The 19,670-nt window shown below is 48.9% G+C and overlaps 1 protein-coding gene across 1 annotated transcript; it reads right to left on the reverse strand.

Moving 5' to 3' along the window:
• Positions 1-5,643: 5,643 nt before the first annotated feature.
• On the reverse strand, positions 5,644-7,653 carry LOC136522124 (uncharacterized). Its single transcript, XM_066515912.1, has 3 exons — positions 6,953-7,653; positions 6,077-6,821; positions 5,644-5,980 (listed from the first exon to the last, which is right to left on the reverse strand). The coding sequence occupies exons 1-3, from the start codon at positions 7,271-7,273 to the stop codon at positions 5,754-5,756; spliced, it is 1,293 nt and encodes a 430-aa protein (XP_066372009.1). The 5' UTR covers positions 7,274-7,653; the 3' UTR covers positions 5,644-5,753.
• Between the last annotated feature and the right edge of the window lie 12,017 nt (positions 7,654-19,670).

A 19,670-nucleotide genomic window follows, 5' to 3' on the forward strand; every position in this document is an offset into this window, starting at 1 on the left:
CCCCTCGAGCATCCTTTTGAAGTGGTTCGAAGCGCCCTTCGTGGGCTTCCAACCACCCTTGCAGTCAACAGCAACCATGAGCGAGTCCTCACACCGTTGCTTCTTATTCTTTCTTTTGGTGGAACGATTGGAGGTGCCTTCGCCAGTACCCTCGTGCCGCCTTGCCTTGCCCTCGAGGCGATCGAAGATTGCTCCAACCGCCTTTTCTCCTGAGGCATGGCTGGTGGTGATGTCCAGGAGTTCCTTGGTGGTTCGTGGGCCCTTGCGTCCCAGCTTATGAACCAAAGACTCGCAGGTCGTCCCGGACAAGAAGGCTCCTATCACGTCGGCGTCGGCGACGTTAGGGAGCTCGTTGCACTACCAGGAGAAGCACCGGATGTACCCACGGAGGGTCTCACCGGCCTTTTGACGGCAGTTCTTGAGGTCCCATGGGTTCCTAGGGTGTTTGTACATGCCCTGGAAGTTTCCCACAAAGATCTCCTTTAAATCCGCCCAACTCTGGATTGCGTTGGACGGCAGGTGTTCCAACCATGCTCGGGCCGAATCAGCCAAGAACAGTGGAAGGTTGCGGATAATGAAGTCGTCATTATCCGCACCACCGGCTTGACAGGCAAGCCGATAGTCTTCAAGCCATAGTCCAGGGTTTGCCTCCCCAGAGTACTTAGGGATATTGGTAGGTGGTCGATACCTTGGTGGGAATGCAGCGCTGAGGATGTGCCGGCTGAAGGCCTGAGGCCCTAGTAGGCTGAGGCTCGGGCTCCAGTCCTTGCCACTGTCATAGCGTCCGCAGCATCGAGGATGATAGCCATGGCGGGCTCCTTCCCTTGGGTCGCTGTAGGTGCGCCTATGGACGTCGATGGTGTTGCGTGCGTCGCGGTTGCAACCGAGACGCTGATGTATCTGGGCCGCAGCGCGCTGCCTACCGCCTTGTGGTGCTTGGTGGACTGATGCGTCTCCAGTGGGACGCACTAAGGGCGTACGCTGGCTGGTGTTGAGCTCGCGTCACCGATACAATGAGCTTTCCGCCTGCTACGCCGCCGCACGCTCGAGCAGCGTGCGTATTTCGTGGTGGGCCCATCGATCCTCGGGCATTGCGGCCTCTAGAAGGCCATGAAGCAAGGCCGTTGCGGCGGCGATGTTCTGGCTCACCCGAGAGAAGCGAGGAAGGGTTTCACCATCGGCGATGATCCTTTGGTTCACGTCATGGGCCACGGCACGTGCGTGCCCACCATCTCCATGGCGTTTGATCTCCTCATCGACCTTCACGTACTCCCGAACAAGCTGTTGTTCGGCTTCATCTATTTCCTGTTTTTGGGCTCTCAGCTGCTCCACCCCTACATGAGGTGGGGCCGCTACCCCCCTTTCGGTTGCGCCGCCGAGGTTGCCTGCCGGGGTAGTCTCCTCCGCGGAGACGCTTTCGACGTGTTCCTCGGAGGTTTCCGCCATGAAACATTCCCGAGAGGGATGATGGCTCCCCCTGCCAGAGTCAGAGCCTGAGTTTGACGCTGGGCTTTCCACGAGGAGGCCACAGAGGGATTCTATGACGCTTTCGATCATCCCCACGAACTCGTTGTTCACGGGGGATGGGATCGCGCGCTGTGCCACCAGGTGGCTTGCGGTCACCGTGGCATTGCGGAGACCGAACAGAAACGCCATCGGGGCGCTCCGTGTGGAGTGTTCCAGAGAGAGGGTGAGGCAGCATAGGTCCTCCCTGGACGGCTGGGGTCCGAGGGAGACACCGGGCTAGCACTCAAGCCTCCCATAGCCAGAGCCGATGGATGGGAGAGACTGGATGGCAAGATGGGCCAACGCCAGCTCTCCTCCTACCGTGACGATGAAGTCCAGATCACCGAAACGCACGTGTGCACCCGGGACCCAGCTGATTGCGTGGTTAGCCATCCAAGGCCCAATTTGGAACGCACAAAGGCCCCTACTTGGCGTGCCAACTATCGATGTTTCGAACAAACACCGGCTAGTAAATTTATAATTGTTGTGCGTTAGGCCCGGATGGTGCACTAAAGGACATAAGGTTTATACTAGTTCGGGCTGAATGTCCCTACGTTCAGTCTGCTGCTACTCGTGTTATCAGTGCCGAAAAAGGTTCATAGTAGGGGGAACAAACGGTCGAGAGAGGGAAAGGTCCCAAGTCTCTGATGGAATGGTCGAAAGGATGCCAAGAGCTTGGTCGCTGCTTGGCTGTATGCATGATGTGTTGTGTGTGTCGAACTGATCCCCTTCGTGGGGTGTCCTTTCCTCCCTTTTATAAACCAAGGGGGTGCAGGGGGTTTATAGATGGAAGAAAGAGGAAAACCTATGGTAGTGGTCGCCCTTTAGAGGTGCCAAGCTTTCCTTTTTCCTTGAGCATGTTCCACTGTCATGGCAAATCATGGCAGGGATAGCGCATCCGCTGACCCTGATAGGGCCATGCCTTGGCCTTGCTTCAGCGAGTGGTTACGTCCCGTCCTCCCCCGGCAGACGCTGTGGGGTGTCAGGGCATCGAGCCATGACTTTGCGGGGGGTAGACGGGGAAATGACTATACGCCTGTTACTGTAGCTGTTGTGAGTTCTTCCTTGGATTGTAGCGTTTGTCGTATGCCTGTGTTAGTATCCGCGCCCGAGGGCTGAAGGCGGCGCCTACTACACTGTGGGACAAAAGTTGGCGCCTACAACACTATTTGGGCATTGTTATGTCAGAAAGGGCTTAAAGCGCCCGTCCCATCGTATCTTGATGGTACTTTCCTACAGGCGCACAGGGCATGGCCCTCGATGCTGCGGTTGACTCGAATGTCCTATCGTACCCTGTGCTCGTTTTTAGGAAGGATTAGGGTGCAGTCGTCGGGCGAGGCGGAGCTAGCAGTTAGTCGTCGGGCGAGGTCAAGCCCGCCCTCGGGCGTCGGGCGAGGCGGAGTCTAGCCCTTCGCTGTCTAGAGAGGCGGAGCCTAGCCCTTAGCCGTCGGGTGAGGAGGAGCCCGCCCCCGGATGTCGAGCGAGGCGGAGCCCGTCCTTAACCATCGGGCGAGGCGGAGTCCGCCCTCGGTCATCGGGCGAGGCAGAGCCCGTCCCCGGACGTCGGTCGAGGTGGAGCCTAGCCCTCGGGGGTCGGGCGAGGTGGAACCAATCTTCCGTCGTTCGGGCAAGAAGCGCAGTAGTGTTCTTGTCTGACCGGAAGTGTCAACGTTCGATGGTTATTAGTTCCACCTTATTGGGTACCTCGGTATTTGGTCCCTGACAGTGATAATGAATGAATATGAGGAACCTATCCTTCAGGATCCTCTAGAACTCATTGTCACACATGAGAAAGAGGAACAACAACCTCATATAGAACAAGCGTCAACTAACGAGGCCCCTAGAAGGTCTTAAAGAGTTAGGAAACCAGCCATTCCTGATGACTACGAAGTCTATGAATATGAAGAATTTCAAATGGAGGGTGATCCCACCTCATTTGAAGAAGCCATGAGAAGCGCAAACTCATCAAAGTGGCTTGAAGCCATGCAAGATGAAATGAGATCAATGAATACCAACGGTATTTGGGACTTAGAAACAATTCCTAAAGGAGCCAAGATAGTAGGTTGTAAATGGGTATACAAAACTAAATATGACTCCAAAGGAATGTAGAAAGATTTAAAGCGTGACTTGTGGCGAAAGGCTTCATGTAAAGAGAAGGCATAGATTACAATGAAACATTTTCTCCAGTCTTATGTAAGGATTCTTTTAGAATTATAATGACACTTGTAGCACATTACGATTTAGAATTACATCAGATAGATCTAAAGACGACGTTCCTAAACGGGGATTTGGAGAAAAATATTTACATGGCACAACCAAAAGGTTTTGTTGTGGAAGAAAAAGAACGTATGGGATGCCACCTGAAGAAATCCATTTACGGATTAAAACAAGCATCAAGACAGTGGTATTTAAAGTTTGATAGTACAATAAGGAAGTTTGGGTTTTAAGAAAATGTAGAGGACAATTGCGTTGATGCAAAGTTCAAGAATGAGAAATACATTTTACTAATCCTGTATGTGGATGACATCTTACTCGCTAGTAGTGATGTTAATCTACTACTGGAGACGAAGAAGTTCTTATCCTCAAATTTTGACATGAAAGATCTCGGTGAAGCTTCGTTCGTTCTAGGAATAGAGATTCACTGAGATAGAAGAAAGGGGGTTTTAGGATTATCACGAAAGGCATACTTAGAAAAGGTTCTAAAGAAATAAAGTATGTAAAATTATAAGCCTTCACCTGCTCCCATAGTCAAGGCGATAGATTTGGGGAATTTCAATGTCCCAGGAACCAATATGAGATCGATCAAATCAAAACGGTTCTATATGCTTCAGCTGTCGGAAGTTTACATGAGCTATATCGTGGAAAAGCTCCAAGCAAACCGTCACTATATTGTCTACGATGTATGCCGAGTTTGTAGCGTGTTATGAGGCCACAGGACAGGCGAATTGGCTGAAGAAGTTCATGCCCGGGTTGAAAGTGGGAGACGACATACATAAGCCACTCAAGTTATACTGCGATAATAATCTAGCAGTATATTATGCTCACAACAATAAGTGAAGTGGTGCTGCCAAACACATTGACATAAATGATTATGTTGTGAAAGACAAAGTCCGAGATCGTATAATTAGTCTTGAGCACATAATACTGAAAAGATGCTCGCGGATCCGATTACAAAAGGCTTACCACCCAACGTGTTCAGAGAACACTTAGCCGGCATGGGTTTAAGGGAAAGCCTATGATTTCTGAACAATAAGGACCTAATTGAGAATCTGTTTCAAAACAGAGAGGGACATTGTAGCTGTTAATCTAATGGCAATGACCGTGACGATAAGGTACACTCTATGCACTGATCTGTGATGGAATGAGAAAAAGATAAAATAAGTTAAGTTTAAGTAATAAGATGAGATCAGAGGGGATATTGTTAGTATTGATCTCTCCAGCTCGGCCCAACGGTCGAATTGTGTCTTGACCTCGTGTCCTGATCGGGGGCGCCCAACCCTACATGGTTGGTGGGCCCCCGTTGCACTACACTATAAAGAGAGGTGGGGCCAACGGCTTTTACTACGAGGTTCACCGTGAGCCGCCACACTCACCAACAATCCCAATCCGATCTAGTGAGGGGTGCATCCAGCGACGGGAATCTCAACTGCCGTCTTCAGCGCCGCCTCTGCGTCACCACTGCACTGCGACTGACCTCAACACCGTCACCGTGACACCGCCGACCCGGACCGCATCACATTCGCTATGGCTACGGCGAGCTCTTCCTTCAAGCCCGTAGATAGTCGGTGACATGTCACCTTCCTTCCTCTCTCTATCTAGATCATGTTATAGGAAATTTTTATCCCGTATGTAAGGTTATATTCACTGGATTATGTCTCGATGATCCACTGTGTCTATCAGCTTCGTCTCCGCCCGTGCCGCCCCTGCGAGCGACGCGGGGGCCGGTTTGGATTGTTTTCTGAAGCAGTATGTACGTCGTGCACTTGTGCGTTTCTGCACAGAGCCTGATTGCATCGCTGCAGGTGATTTTTGTATGCATGGACTATTTGGTGTTTTTCACTTTTTCCCACGCCGATGGTGCCCTAGCAATATCATCAACATGTTTGAAACTCGATTGACGTCTAGAACAGATAAAGATCCAAGAATAGGCTCATTACAAAAACAATGCGTACACTGTTTTCGTCGCAGAAGCAAAGCAAACACACGCTCTCTACACAGTTTCCGATTTCCATTTTTACCCGGCCGCATTATGCGTTCCAGCCGTGCTCGTCGATCGACAGTGGTAGCAATGACATGAACTGCTGCATCTCCAGGGTGAACTCCTCGTCGGTGACGGCCGACGACGGCCCCGGCGATGGCGCCGTCGACCCGCCGCAGGTGCCGAAGCCGAACCAATCCCCCGGCGGGGCGATGGCGAACATGTCGGAGATCCCCACCTCGCTCGCCGTCCTCCTCTTCGCCGGCTCCACGGCCTCTGAAAACGCATCGGTTTCCCGATGCATGCAACGACATTGTCAGACGATCGGCGTCAGTTTCTTTTCGGGGAGCAACAATCTGAGCAAGTACTGACCGAAGGTGAAGTTCCATGTCGCACCATGGTGGATGTCCTCTCCCGGAGGGCAGTGCGCGTGCGCGTGCGAGGTGACGTCGCCGTCGCTGCCGGCGCCGTGGGCGGGCAGCAGCCTGGATCCGGCCGGCTCGCGGTAGGAGAGCGCGGGCATGGAGGGGACCTTGACCATGCTCGGGTTGGGCCGCAGCAGCAGGTGTTCGTCGCCGATCAGCATCGACTCCAGCAGCCCCACGCTGCCGCTGCCACTGCCGCTGCTGGAGGTGTCGAATTGGTTCGAAGGGAGCACGGCCGCCTGCGCTCTGGCGGCGGTCGGCAGCGGCGGCAGGCCCGAGGAGACGATGCCGCTGCCGAACGCCGCCGCCGCGCTGCCGCCGTCCTGGTGGAACGCCGCCGGCTGCTGCTGCTGGCTGCCGCCGAGGTGGTGGAACACCTGCATCTGGTTCAGGAGCGGGTAGTTCTGGTTGATCAGCGGCGAGTGCGTGGGCGACGGCGACGGCATGGTGGGCGGCAGCGCGACGAACGGGTTGCCGGCGTCGTAGAGGAGCGGTGGCGGCGGCTGAAGGCTTGCGTTGGCGTGGGCCTGGGCGCTGGCGTCGGCGTCGGCTAACGGGTTGACGTTGTGCGCGCGGAGAAACGCGATCTCCCGCTCGACGTCCGGCGGGTAGAGCGGCAGGCCCGCGCGCTGCCGGCGCTTGAGGCGCGTGTTCCAGTAGTTCTTGATCTCGTTGTCCGTCCTCCCTGGGAGCTGCATGCATGCGAATGCGATCGGTCGAAGACAAAGAAAGACGACGATGAGTTCTTCACGGCGTACGTGCATGGCGGATCGGAATTCCCCGAAAGAATCTGAACAATACGCTGGGACAGGCAGGGACTCACGAACGAGGAGATGCGCGCCCACTTGTTGCCGTAGAGGCCGTGGAGGAGGAGGATGTGGCGCTCCTCCTCGGGGGAGAAGGGGCCCTTGCGGAGGTTGGGGCGGAGGTGGTTGGCCCACCGGAGGCGGCAGCTCTTGCCGCAGCGCAGCAGCCCCGTGTCCCGGCGCACGGTGTTCCAGTTGCCCTCGCCGTGCCGCCGCACGTGGTCCACCAGCAGCTTGTCCTCCGCCTGCGTCCACGGCCCCTTCCTCAGCCCTCTGCCACCGCCGCCGCTGCCTCCTTCCACCCCCCCGCCGCCGCCGCCGCTCCTCGCCATCGTCATTCCGTCCTCCAGCTTAGTCGTGGCCTTCTCTCCTCCCCTCTCAGCCCCGGGAACAGGGCAGAGAGCGAGAGAGCGAGAAGACGACGGCTGTCAGTTCCTCCGGCGAATGGGCCGGGGAGAGGATCGGACGGATCGGAGCTCCTCGACAACCACGCACGCACGCACGCGAAAGATGCCCTGTGCCTAGGCCGGAGCGCAGCGAGCAGCCATGCAAATGCGACGCAACCGCGCGCACCGGCGGGTTGCTGTAGCTGGGAAGAACGGGCACGGCGGGTGGTGTTCAGGGGGGCGACGGCCTTCCGCCCCTGGGCCGCCGGAGGGAAGGATGGGGAAGACGAAGACGAAGGGGGAGAGGCCGCGTGGTAATGGCGGCAGAGCGCGGGGGCGCTGGGCGGAGAGGGGAGGGTGATGAGGTGGGCGGTGCAGCTCCCGGATCGCCCCGGGAAGCGCTCGTCGCCGCGCCTATTTTCGCGCGGCTGCGGTTGGCGTGCATGGTGTTTGCGTGCGGAAAGATATGATCTTTTGTTTAGAGCCGTTGCATGGCATCGGCGAGATCGCAGGAGCTTCCACCCTGTCCAGAGTCGTGTCCGGCTATGTAGCCAGCCTACGACTCTCTCGCTCATTCTCTTTAGGCATCGATCTGCAGCTTCTAGATGAATTGGATCATCACTATATTCATGGGGGAGTATATATACAATGAGGATCACCATATATCTAATGTTGGTTGTTAATAATTAGTCAAAATTAGATAATGTGTAGGGAGTACTAGGTTTTTTTTTTGTTGAAAAAATGCCTTTAAGATTTGTGTTTGGCCAATATTCACAAGTGATGATGAGGAACGGTTGAGAGAGGACAACTAGATGAGATCAAGATGGTGGATTTTTTAGAAAAAATATATTTGCTTTAAGATTTGTGTTTAGCCATAGATTCACATAATGATGAGAATAAGAGAGGACAAATGGAGGAGATCAAGATGGTGGATTGTGTATTATTGTTACAAACAACACACGCGAGGGAGTTATGTGAGGTAATAACGAAGGGATTGATTTTGCATTATTAGAGAGGATGAGAGAGAGAAGTTCAACTAGGGATCGAGCCCCCTCCTTTGGTTGCCGCAAACTTGGAGCCCATCCTAAATCCCTGTGTATAAATTTGTAGCCATGGAAGCCTACAAGAAGGGAGTACATGTATAGATGAGATGGAGCCCCAACTAGTATTTGTTTCTACATCCGCATTTGGTTACAAGGATTGACCACACTACAAGAATCCGTTAAACTTTTTAGGATGACAATTCGGTAGGTGCTTGCCCATGTGGTTTTTCCATACAATCCGAGAGAGAGAGAGAGAGAGAGAGAGAGAGAGAGAGAGAGAGAGAGAGAGCATGCAACACAGGGACGCTAGCACAGGGAAGAGACGAGGGAGAGGTGGTGACGCACACACTTGGCACAGGGTGTGCAAGGTGAAGTTGGTTGCGCATGAGCGCGGCTAGGAGACATGGTCGCACGAGGTAAGAGGGATGGAGGCGTGTTAGAGAGAAAATATGTGCCATTCGAGTGGCGAGCCAGGAAACGATGAAAATATCCCATGTGACTTCACCCTAAAGCAAAGTCACATTTTCATGCATCAGTTAGCTATAGTTACCCTCAAAGCTGACAACTGTGACATGTAGATAATAAGAGAAGTTTGGTAGTGCCACGTTATCCTCAACTTTTCCATGAAAGATATGGATTTTTAATCTTTTTTAGTGGATGATATGGAATTTTAATCTTTTTTAGTAGCGCGTAGGTAAAAATCTCTAAAAATGTAATATGGGGATGGAACAACTATAATGGCGGAGTGAGGAGGGGGAAGGGGTACAATTTTTTTACCTTTACATATTATCAGGTGGATTGATTATCAATAGGCCGAAGAAGAAGGGCCATGTAGCTTGGTTAATTTGCTACTAGTTCCTCGTTTCTAAACTATAGTTTAGTGTTGCTCTAAGTCAAATATCTCTAACTTTGACAATTCTAGGAAAAAAATATATTAACCCTACAAGTTCAAATAAATGCACTATCAAAATATTTTCATTGAGAATTCAATGAAACTAATTTGATACTATTGATGATTTTGGTGCATTTTTTTTTTATAAAATTAGATAAAGTTGAAAGAAGTTTGATAAAACAAAAGTAACCTATGGTCTAAAACGGAGGGAGTAATTTACTACCCCGTTCCAAATTATAAGTCGCTTTGGCCTTTTTGGTACATCGATTTTGCTAATCCATAGCTAAATCGATGTACGAAAAAGACCAAAGCGACTTATAATTTTGAACGGATGGAGTACTTCTATGTAACCCCATGAACATGTAGTGTAGTGTCTCGTTTCCTTCTTAGTCGTCTTTATCCAATGATCAAACATGTGACCGCCCTTTCTTCAATTAAAAAAATTAGCCCCACACCACACTAATCCTTTCATGTCCTCCCCAAATCCCTAACACATGCAGCGCCATAGTGGCGACCGGCGAACTAAAACAACTATTTCCTCCGTTTCAAATTACAAGATGTTTTGACTCTCCTAGGTACAAAATGCTTTTAACCATGTATTTAAACATCTACAACAGGCCATATCCACCGAATTGTGAATGGATGAGGCCGGAATTATACATTTGGCGTTATCTAAAAAAATTAAACAGCTACAGCTATGCAATAGTTGTTTTCATTGGAGGATGAAACTCACATAGTTATATGGATGCTTGACGTAACAAGTATAAATGTTTTACATTGTACCCTCTCTTCTAATTCATAAGACGTTTTGGCTTTTCTACATGTGTAGCTTTTAATACTCACTTAGATATCCACCGTGTCTAGATGCATTATAAAAAACAATATATCTTTTGAAAAAAACAAAATGTCTTATGATTTAGAATGGAGGGGTACGTACTCTTAATTAGCGACCCACTTTGCATCCAAATCATTTAACTGCCAAATTATTTAGTTCAAAACAGCACCGTTGATCCAGTCAAAATGTTGGTACTTCCGTTCCCACGCCCACCTGGAAGGAGTTGACATCACCTGCCGAATGCCGATGACCAACACGAATGGCCATCTATACACGGAAGGCGCCCAAGTTCCGTTACGGTGTGGTAGGCACCAGCCCAGGTACACGGCGTCCCGTTCCATCCCATCCACATTCAGCAGCGCACGGATACCGCTGCCGCTCGCTCAAGGAGTCACGGACTCGCGGTGAAGCAGACCGGGGTCCTTTCGTCGCGCAAGGCACGTTCCTGGCGGTGACCCCGTCCGGCCGGCCGTCCCGGCTCACAGGCGTTCCACAGTTTTTTTCTTTTTCCTTCCCGGCACCCGCCTGCTCTCCGTGCGCCACTGCACTGGCACCCACGCGAGTACGTACGCGGCGGAGCTCGAAGGAAGGCGGCGCACGGCACGACCTGCCATTCTGTACCTAGGCTAGCCTAGTGCCTACAGCCTACCGCAGCCACACCGTCTGGATTCTGAATCCGACGCGTCCTCCACTGCACTGCCGCCGCCGCCGCCGCCGCCGCAATTCCATATCACACTCGCTTGTCGCTTCCCTCCGATTCCGATACGTCCAGCCAACACGGGGCGTGGCGAGCCTCCCATTAATTTACTCGCAGCAAAGAGTGTACGGTGCCCCCTGCAGTGTCAGTGGCCGCCTCCCGCCCGCGCACATGGGTCTCATGCCATGGCCTCTTAGGGAGAGGGAACGGACGGCGCGTGGACCGTGGCGGCTTCCGCTCCGGCCTCCTGCCTCCGGGATTAAAGAATCGAGGGCATGGCCTCCTCCTTCCTGGGCGTCCATGTCCTGCTGCTGCTGCTGCCGCGGGACCTGAGAGGAGGAGGTTGCTGGCGGCGGCGCGCCGGCGGCAGATATGAGTTGGAGCCGGGGAGGAGGCGCGGATGGCGTGGCCAGGAGGTGGGTGCTGCTGCTCTGCGTCGGGAGCTTCTGCCTCGGCCTGCTCTTCACCGCAGGTATGTACACGTAGTACACAATCAATCCGGCGCTCCCTGAGATCTTGACTTTGCGAGTTCATCCTCTCGAGACTTGTGCCTCGTTCTGCACGCTCCTAGGAAGGATGGATGTGCCTAAGATCTGTGGGTTTCTGGTCAGCTACATTCTGCGGTTTGGGGCTGCAGGGGGAATGTTAGGTTGCTTGGACTTGGACCGCACTATTCATTTTACCTCAACTCGTGAGTCGCGAGTCGTGAGCGGCAGGATTTCAGTTCCCTTAATCATTCGGGAGTGTTGCCAATTTGGCACCTGAAAGTGCTCAGCTGCTCACGGCTTCAAGAATTCAGGCTTTGTCAGGGATGTTATGCTGGCTCGTTTGTTCACGTATTGAGGCTGAGTCCTGTGTGTCAACGACCCTGCACATTTGGATTGTTCAGTGCTAACGCGTACTACAGCGATGGAGCCAGCTGCTGTGTTTTTGCTTTGAGCTGATTGCTAGTGGGGATCATGTTAAGATAATTAGGTATTTTCATGTTCAATTTAATCTAGAAATAAAACATCTGCAGGTCCGTGACGACATATATGTGCATGTGTATATCTCTAACAAACGCTACAACATGCAAATATAATATACTGATCGATACAGTAAGTACGCAAAGTACTGTAATCACAGAGATAAGAGTGTACCCAGCAGAGGGTCCCATGCCGAGGGCATCGGAGGCTCCATTCGCACAAGACATAGTGCGTTGCTCGAAAGTCATGGACCACAGTCAATGCAGAAAGATGTTCGCAGTGCAGTCCCACGAACAGTCACCAGGAACAAGACGGGTTCCACGAGCGATCACCAGGAAGAAGACGTCGGACGAGCAGTCGCGGAATCACTCCCCAAAAACCTAATCGCCGCACACCCCGTGCAAGGTTCGCAGGCGGACGAGGGTTCCAGATGCACTTGCTCTCCCGCTACTCTGTACGCGCAGAGGAACGGGACGGGGAAAGCCAAAGGACGACTGAGATGTGGTCTCTTAGAATCGAAGGAAGGAAGGGGGGAAGATTGACGGAGGACTTTCTGTTTTATGCCTGCGGTCGGGAGGGAGAGAGCCTGTGGAGAAATTCAGGAGTCGGAGACACGGAGACAGAGCCAGTGGAGGAATTCAGGAGTCGAGACACGGAGAGACGGTAACTGGCGCAATCAACTCGCCTCCACCATCAAGGAGAGAAACTCCCGTAATTATGTGGATTAAGTGGCAAAACCTGGCCACGCCTACCCGCCTCGCCTCACCCACGGCCTCGGCCCGGCCGGCGGCGGCGGCAGCGGCGCGCGCGTGTGGCACTCCTTTGTCCTTTCTCAGCTTCTCAATTAAGATGGATAATTTCCAACCAAATAAGCTGAGTAAACGTTCAGTCAAAATCACATATGGTATTAAAACATATAACGCTTAATGTTACGTATCATAGAGTTTTATTTGATTTATTAAATATTATACGGGCCAAGCCCATAATATATCCAACAGATCATACAGCCCTCTGTAACCCAGTCACCTGTTGCTTCAATCCGATCCTATTTGGCTTGATTTCACTCTGGTTGCAGGCTTGCAGCATGCGATTTCTTCGATGAGCTAAAATTTCTTGGAATCATGATCTTGACAAATGTTTTCTCCGGGATGTGGACTTTGCCTGAAGCAGATGAGGTAGAAGTACCAAATTTAAGAAGAGGGGAAGAGGCTGAGCGTAAGACTGGAGACTGTAATGTAGGCAGAGTAATGCACTTCCTTGCCTTATATTTCCTTAAAGTATTTTCAACATTTAAATAACTTGATGCCTCTCTAGGTATTGAATAGATAGATTGACTGCTATCAATATTTGAAACCCTGCTATCATGTGGCCCATTGATCTTGATGCAACTTTTATGCCCTTATGTTACCAGGGCGGTGTTTAGTTGGGCAAAGTTTGTGCAGGCAAACTTTGCATAGTGAAGATTCCATACTGTAGCATTTCGTTTGTATTTGTGAATTATTGTCCAAACATTGACTAATTAGGCTCAAAAGATTCGTCTCGCAAAGTTAAAGCAAACTGTGCAATTAGTTTTTGATTTCGTCTACATTTAGTACTCCATGCATGTACCGCAAGTTTGATGTGACGGGGAATCTTCTTTTTGCATAGTGTACTTTTCAGGAGTTTGGAGGAACTAAACAAGGGCCAGGTTCAACGAAAACAGGACTACAGTGCATATAAAATTTTGTAGCATAATTGATAGAATGATAGTGGTAACCCCTATCATGCAGTATAGATATACCACCATAGTATGAATAAATCCGTTTCATTCGTTGTACCATAAAACTAACTCTTTATTTGAATGGCAATATCTTTTTCTACCTATCTTCCATGTGACTTGGTTTTGTTAGCATCTGGACCCATAAAGCTTCTAACATATCAATGTATACAACAACAACAAAGCCTTTAAATCCCAAATAAGTTGGGGTAGGCTAAAGTTGAAACCCAGCAGAAGCAAAAGTTCAGACACATGAATAGTTGTTTTTCAAGCACTCATATCTAAGGCTAAGTCTTTGGGTATATTCCATCCTTTCAAGTCTTCTTTTATTGCCTCTACCCAAGTCAACTTCGGTCCTCCTCTGCCTCTCTTCACGTTACTATCCTGGCTTAGGATTCCACTACGCACCGGCGCCTCTGGAGGTCTCCGTTGGACATGTCCAAACCATCTCAACTGGTGTTAGACAAGTCTTTCTTCAATTGGTGCTACCCCTAATCTATCACGTATATCATCGTTCCGAACTCGATCCCTTCTTGTATGACCGTAGATCCAACACAACATACGTATTTCCGCGACACTTATCTGTTGAACATGTCGTCTTTTCGTAGGCCAACATTCTGCACCATACAACATAGCAGGTCTAATCGTCGTCCTATAAAACTTGTCTTTTAACTTCTGTGGTACCCTTTGTCACATACACCAGATGCTTGGCGCCACTTCATCCACCCTGCTTTGATTCTATGGCTAACATCTTCATCAATATCCTCGTCTCTCTGTAGCATTGATCCTAAATATCGAAAGATATCCTTCCTTGGCACTACTTGACCTTCCAAACTAATATCTTTCTCCTCCCGAGTAGTAGTGCCGAAGTCACATATCATATACTCAGTTTTAGTTCTACTGAGTCTAAAACCTTTGGACTCCAAAGTCTTCTGTCATAACTCCAGTTTCTAATTCACTCCTGTCTGGCTTTCATTAGAATTTAACGGTGCTACCACTTTCAGTGGTAGGTGATGTCCACGTCGATAGTGGGGCGCCTGTGATGACTTCGTGAATTTCGAGACCGGATTTGCGGACGTACCGTGTAATTCTTAAAATAGTTTGTGTTCGATTTTTTTCTTAGCATCTACTTAGAAATTCTTATTTTTTTAGATCTTTAGATATTTTTGCTGAATATAAAAAAGAAATTTTAAAAACCAAAATATTGTAGCTGAATGGGTGAACACAGCTAGCCAGCCGGCTGTTGCAGCACAGCGAACAATGTGGGGAGTCCAATCTGGATATGGAGGGATATCGGCCAATGGAGAGCCGCTTGGACCAATCTGCTACAGTACGACTATGTTTTTTATGTGCTACGTAGGCTGCCGGCAATTCAATAGTCGCTGGATAGCCGATAGGAGCAATTTTGCAAAATGAACGTCTAGCTTTGCAATTATTTATTAAAATAATATTATTTGAATAAAATTTCCCAGGATGCAGGCATTGGTGTCCTCCTGCAAAACTCACTGACACTGTCTTGATCACTGCACTACATGAGCAATGAAGCTCACAAAACATTTCGTAGAACAAATAAATTTTCATAGCTGTACAAGTGTACTTAGGACAGAATAATACATGGAACGTCAAAGCAGCGAAGATTACAACGATGACGAGATTAGTGTGCTTGGAAGGATTGTGTAAAAATGGAATTGACCTTCGTGTCCTTGCATTTGCACGAGGCCCTTTCTACAGCTGCAGCTTAGGCCGGTCATAATAACATGAAAAACGACCCGTAAAAATAATGCATGTTGGAAAAAAGCACCGTTGAATCAAATTCAAGGATGTTGTTGAGTGCTGTGCCGTTGACTTAAAGAGTGATGACGACTGCTCACCAAGGGATTTCTTGGCCATCCCGTATGAAGAACTTGCAGTTGTCACGCAAAAAATTTGTGCATCTTTATATTAAATATTAAAATTAAGAAATAGTGAAAGTTACAACGACGCGCCACGAATACGGCACACTAGGCTGGGGACGTTAGTGTTATACAATTGGCTCTGCCCTCCCTAGCATAAGGAGATCATGGGTTATTACTCGCTAATCAATCTACGTAGCCATCATCGGCGTTCAGATGCGCTGACGGGCGCGGCGCCTCGGTCGCTCTCCTTGTGGGTCTATGAAGAGCTGTCGCATTGCCTCAGCATGCGAGGGGTTGAGCTGGTCGACAAAGATACTGTCGTAGGCGTCCTTGACGCCGTGGAAGGCCTCGTCTGCCCATCGAGATAGCCCATCCGCTTCATCACCAGCACCTCTCCACGCTTAGAAGCCGGGACGCGTGACAGCGCCTGAGCGGCAATCCTCCTGCTACGAGTCGGCAACTTTGGTTGTGCCTCGACATCTGGCTGAGGCAGCGGCGACGACGACATCTTACGCAGGATCTTTGCGGTGAACCGCTTTAACCTCTTGGCGGTGGAGCTCCCGCGTTCGCTTGGCCAGGGAGGTGTTGTCATATCCGCGACTGGGGGCATGGCCCTGGGGTTCGTGGGCGCGCCTCGTCGTCCACGATGGCGGGCTGTCGCCCTGGCGGTGGCAGGGCGGGGGTGCCCGCGTCCTTGCCAGGGGGTACGTTGTTGGAGCACGCCTCGGCCTCCATGGCGTGTGCCGCCCAATTTCTTACGTTGTCAATGGTGGAGAGAAGTTTCTATACAGAGAACTCTCTTGTGAAGATCTTATCCTTGGGGACATTGTTTCTCTGAAATGGCCGTGAGAGGTCAGTGTCCACGGTGTTCCGGGATGTTTGTCAAACAATATTATTTTAATAAGTAATTGCAAATCTAGATGGTGTTATGAAAAATTTGCAAGAATAAAAGCCTATCGGCACTTGGAAAGCCGATTGGACACTTATCGGCTATTGGTCAGCCCATATGGTCATATCGACGCCTTGGAGACCGATTAGTGGTGCCACGTAAATGTAAGAATAGCCACGTCAAAGTTTTCTGTGCCGACAGGCATAACGGCATCCCAAGTGCCGACTGGACATCGAACAACCCTCTCTGCCTTCCTGTAGTCGATAAGCCGCAGGCTCGGCCACGGTAGGTACTCTGGGGTCCAGTCATTCCTTTTGATCCCATTTACATTTACAACGTTGGTTTATTTCTTTACCTTTGCATTTACCGGTACGATTGTTGCATGTGCTTTTTGGCATTTAGATGCCTCCGTTGGAATCCAGTGACGAGACGGCAGTTGAGTACTGATGGAACTGGACATCGGGTCATGCACGCTCACCCCTATGAATGCGCGCACGCAAGCCTAAGGAGTTATTGAGGCTCTTGCAACCACTAGCCTACAGGCCTTTCACGGACATCTCGAGTATTTCAATTTCCAAGAATTCATTTCTAATAAAATTTGAATATGGGCATATGTATTCATATTCATATTAATATTCAGTTTATAATATAGCGGGAGATTTAAAACATTGCAAATGATACATGACTATTGAAATAAAAACTAATATTTTAAAAAGAGCATGTCACAACTAAAATTTTAGTAACTCGTGTTTTAGTCACGCCAAATGTCGTCAGTAGCACTATTTTTTTACATGCTACGTAGGCTGCCGGCAGTTCAATAGGTGACAGGTAGCTATCGGCCGCTGTTCAATAGGCGACAGGTAGCTATCGGCCGCTGGATAGCCGGTAGGAGAAATTCAAGCTCTCTACTAGCAACACATTGGATATGCTCATGTTATTTGATATTGCAATCTTACCAAGCCCTTTGACCTTGCCTTTGCCATTGTCACCAAATATGATACTATCATAACCATCATTGCCATTGGTGTTGATTGAGTTGAACATTCTTGCATCACCGGTCATGTGTTGAGTGCACCCACTATCAAGAACTCAATGCCTTCCTCCGGTTTTATAATTGACCTATAAAAGAAGATTAATTCTTTTTAGGTACCCAAACTTGCTTGGGTCCTTGAAGGTTAGTTACTAAGCTCTTTGGTACCCAAATGGCTTTCTTCTTTGAGCCCACCCATGGTTTACCAATGAACTTAGCGTTCACACCATTTGTACCCTTGGTAAGCATATAGCATGAATCAAGCTTTATGGAGGATACATTAGCATTTTTGGTCTTGTTGTTGCATTCTTGCTCTTTATGACCCACTTGCTTACAACTATTGCAAAACCGACCATTGTTCTTCACAAAACTAGTCTTGTGAGGAGCAAAGGCCGCATTGCCTTTCTTGGGGGTATAGCCCAAACTCTCTTTATAGAGAGAAGCTCTTTGGCTACCCAAGCACATAAGCAAGCGGTCCTCACCACCATAAGCCTTAGCCAAGGTGTGAGTGAGCTTATTGACCTCCTTCCTGAGGTTCTCATTCTCAACCATTAGTGAGGCATCATAAGTGAGACCATCACTACTAGATGAGGTAGAAGTGGAAGTGCTACAAGAAGGGTTAGTAGGAGCAACAATGATAGGCATAGATAGTGATTCATCAATTATATCACAAGTTAAACCTACATTGCAAGTTTCAACATGCTTCTTTTTATTTTACTCATCAAGCAAAGAGGAATGAGCCTTTTCAAGCTTTTTGTGAGCTTTGCCAAGCTTTTCATTGGCTTCCTCTAGCCTCTCATGAGATGCATTGAGCTCATCAAAGGCTTGCTTAAGGGCTTTTAGTTCCTTACGCAAGCTTTTGCATTCCCTTCTTTTGATGTCAAAGTGTTCTCTAGCATCCTCTAGCATGTCAAATAATTCATCTTTGGTGGGTTCATCATCATCACTGTCACTATCATGGTTATTTTCATTTTCATTTTCATGTTCTTCATCGCTTTCATCATCACTAGTTTGTACCTTAGTGGCCTTAGCCATGAAGCATGATGATGATTCGAAGAGAGAAGGCTTCTCATTGATTGCAATGCTTGCAAATGCCTTCTTCTTGGTGGTCTTGTTATCATCACTATCATCATCATCACTTGAGGAAGCATCACTATCCCAAGTGACCACATATGAACCACCCTTCTCCTTGAATGCCATCTTGTCCTTCCTCTCTTTCTTTTCCTTCTTGTCCTTCTTCTTGTTCTTCTTGTTGTCATCATCATTGTCGCTATTGTATGGGCATTAAGCAACAAGATGATCTTTGCTTCCACACTTGAAGCACCTTCTTGACTCTTCTTTGTTCTTAGATAAAGACTTCTTTCTTCTAGCACGATAGCCCTTCTTTACCATGAACTTGTCAAATATCTTGACAAAGAGAGCCATCTTCTCATCATCATCATCATCCCATGATTCATCTTCTCCACTTGATGTTTCTTGCTTAGCTTTGCCCTTGGATGATGTGGCCTCGAATGCCACACTCTTCTTCTTCTCATCCTTCTTCTCATCTTGAAGCTTGCAAATTTCTCCTTGAGAATGTAAGCCTTTGCACCCTTTACGGCTTGAGTGCCCTCAAATGATTCTTCCAAGCCTCATGAGCCATCTCAATATTCTTGATTTGCTCAAATGTTCTCTCATCAATTGTATCATGAATAGCACTTATAGCAATGTCATTGTTTTGGAGAAGCACTTCTTCGGTGGCGGTGGGATTCTTTGGATCACCAATCTCAATTTTAGTTTCTACCACCTTCCACACCTTTCTATTGATTGACTTGATGTGTGTGGTCATTTTTGACTTCCAATAGGGATAATTTGTGCCATCAAATTTGGGTGGCTTCTTGGTGTTGTTGATTTGAGCCATTTTTACACCGAAGGTTGTTAAGCCTCAAATCATGGTGACCTTAGCTCTGATACCACTTGAAAGGTCCTAATGGCTAGGGGGTGACTAGTATATTAAAAATTTCTACAACAACACTTAACAAAACGGTTAGACAATTATGAGGCAAAGCAAGTGTTGCGCTAGCCTACTAAAAAAGCAAGCCACCTATCATAATTCTAGTTTAGATAGTGTCTATTCACACAATAGCTATGACACTACTCTATGTTAGTGTGCTCTCAAAGGCTAACTAAAGAGCCACACCAACCAAGCAAGCAAGCTCTCACAACTAGTTACACTAAAGAGCTTGACAACTAGTTTGCGGTAATGTAAAGAGAGTGATCAAGAAGATTATACCGCCGCGTAGATGAAGGAACCGATCAATCACAAGGATGAATAACAATGAAGACCAATCACCTCGGAATCAATGAT

This window comes from Miscanthus floridulus, chromosome 18 (genome assembly GCF_019320115.1).
Source record: "Miscanthus floridulus cultivar M001 chromosome 18, ASM1932011v1, whole genome shotgun sequence".
Lineage (NCBI taxonomy): Eukaryota > Viridiplantae > Streptophyta > Magnoliopsida > Poales > Poaceae > Miscanthus > Miscanthus floridulus.

Excerpts from the sequence above, each read along its gene's own strand:
- LOC136522124 (XM_066515912.1), bottom strand. The coding sequence starts at position 7,273 with ATGACGATGGCGAGGAGCGGCGGCGGCGGCGGGGGGGTGGAAGGAGGC. Across the intron at positions 6,822-6,952 it reads GGGCGCGCATCTCCTCGTTC|CTCCCAGGGAGGACGGACAA; the intron begins GTGAGTCCCTGC and ends GCATGCATGCAG. Across the intron at positions 5,981-6,076 it reads GACATGGAACTTCACCTTCG|AGGCCGTGGAGCCGGCGAAG; the intron begins GTCAGTACTTGC and ends ATGCGTTTTCAG.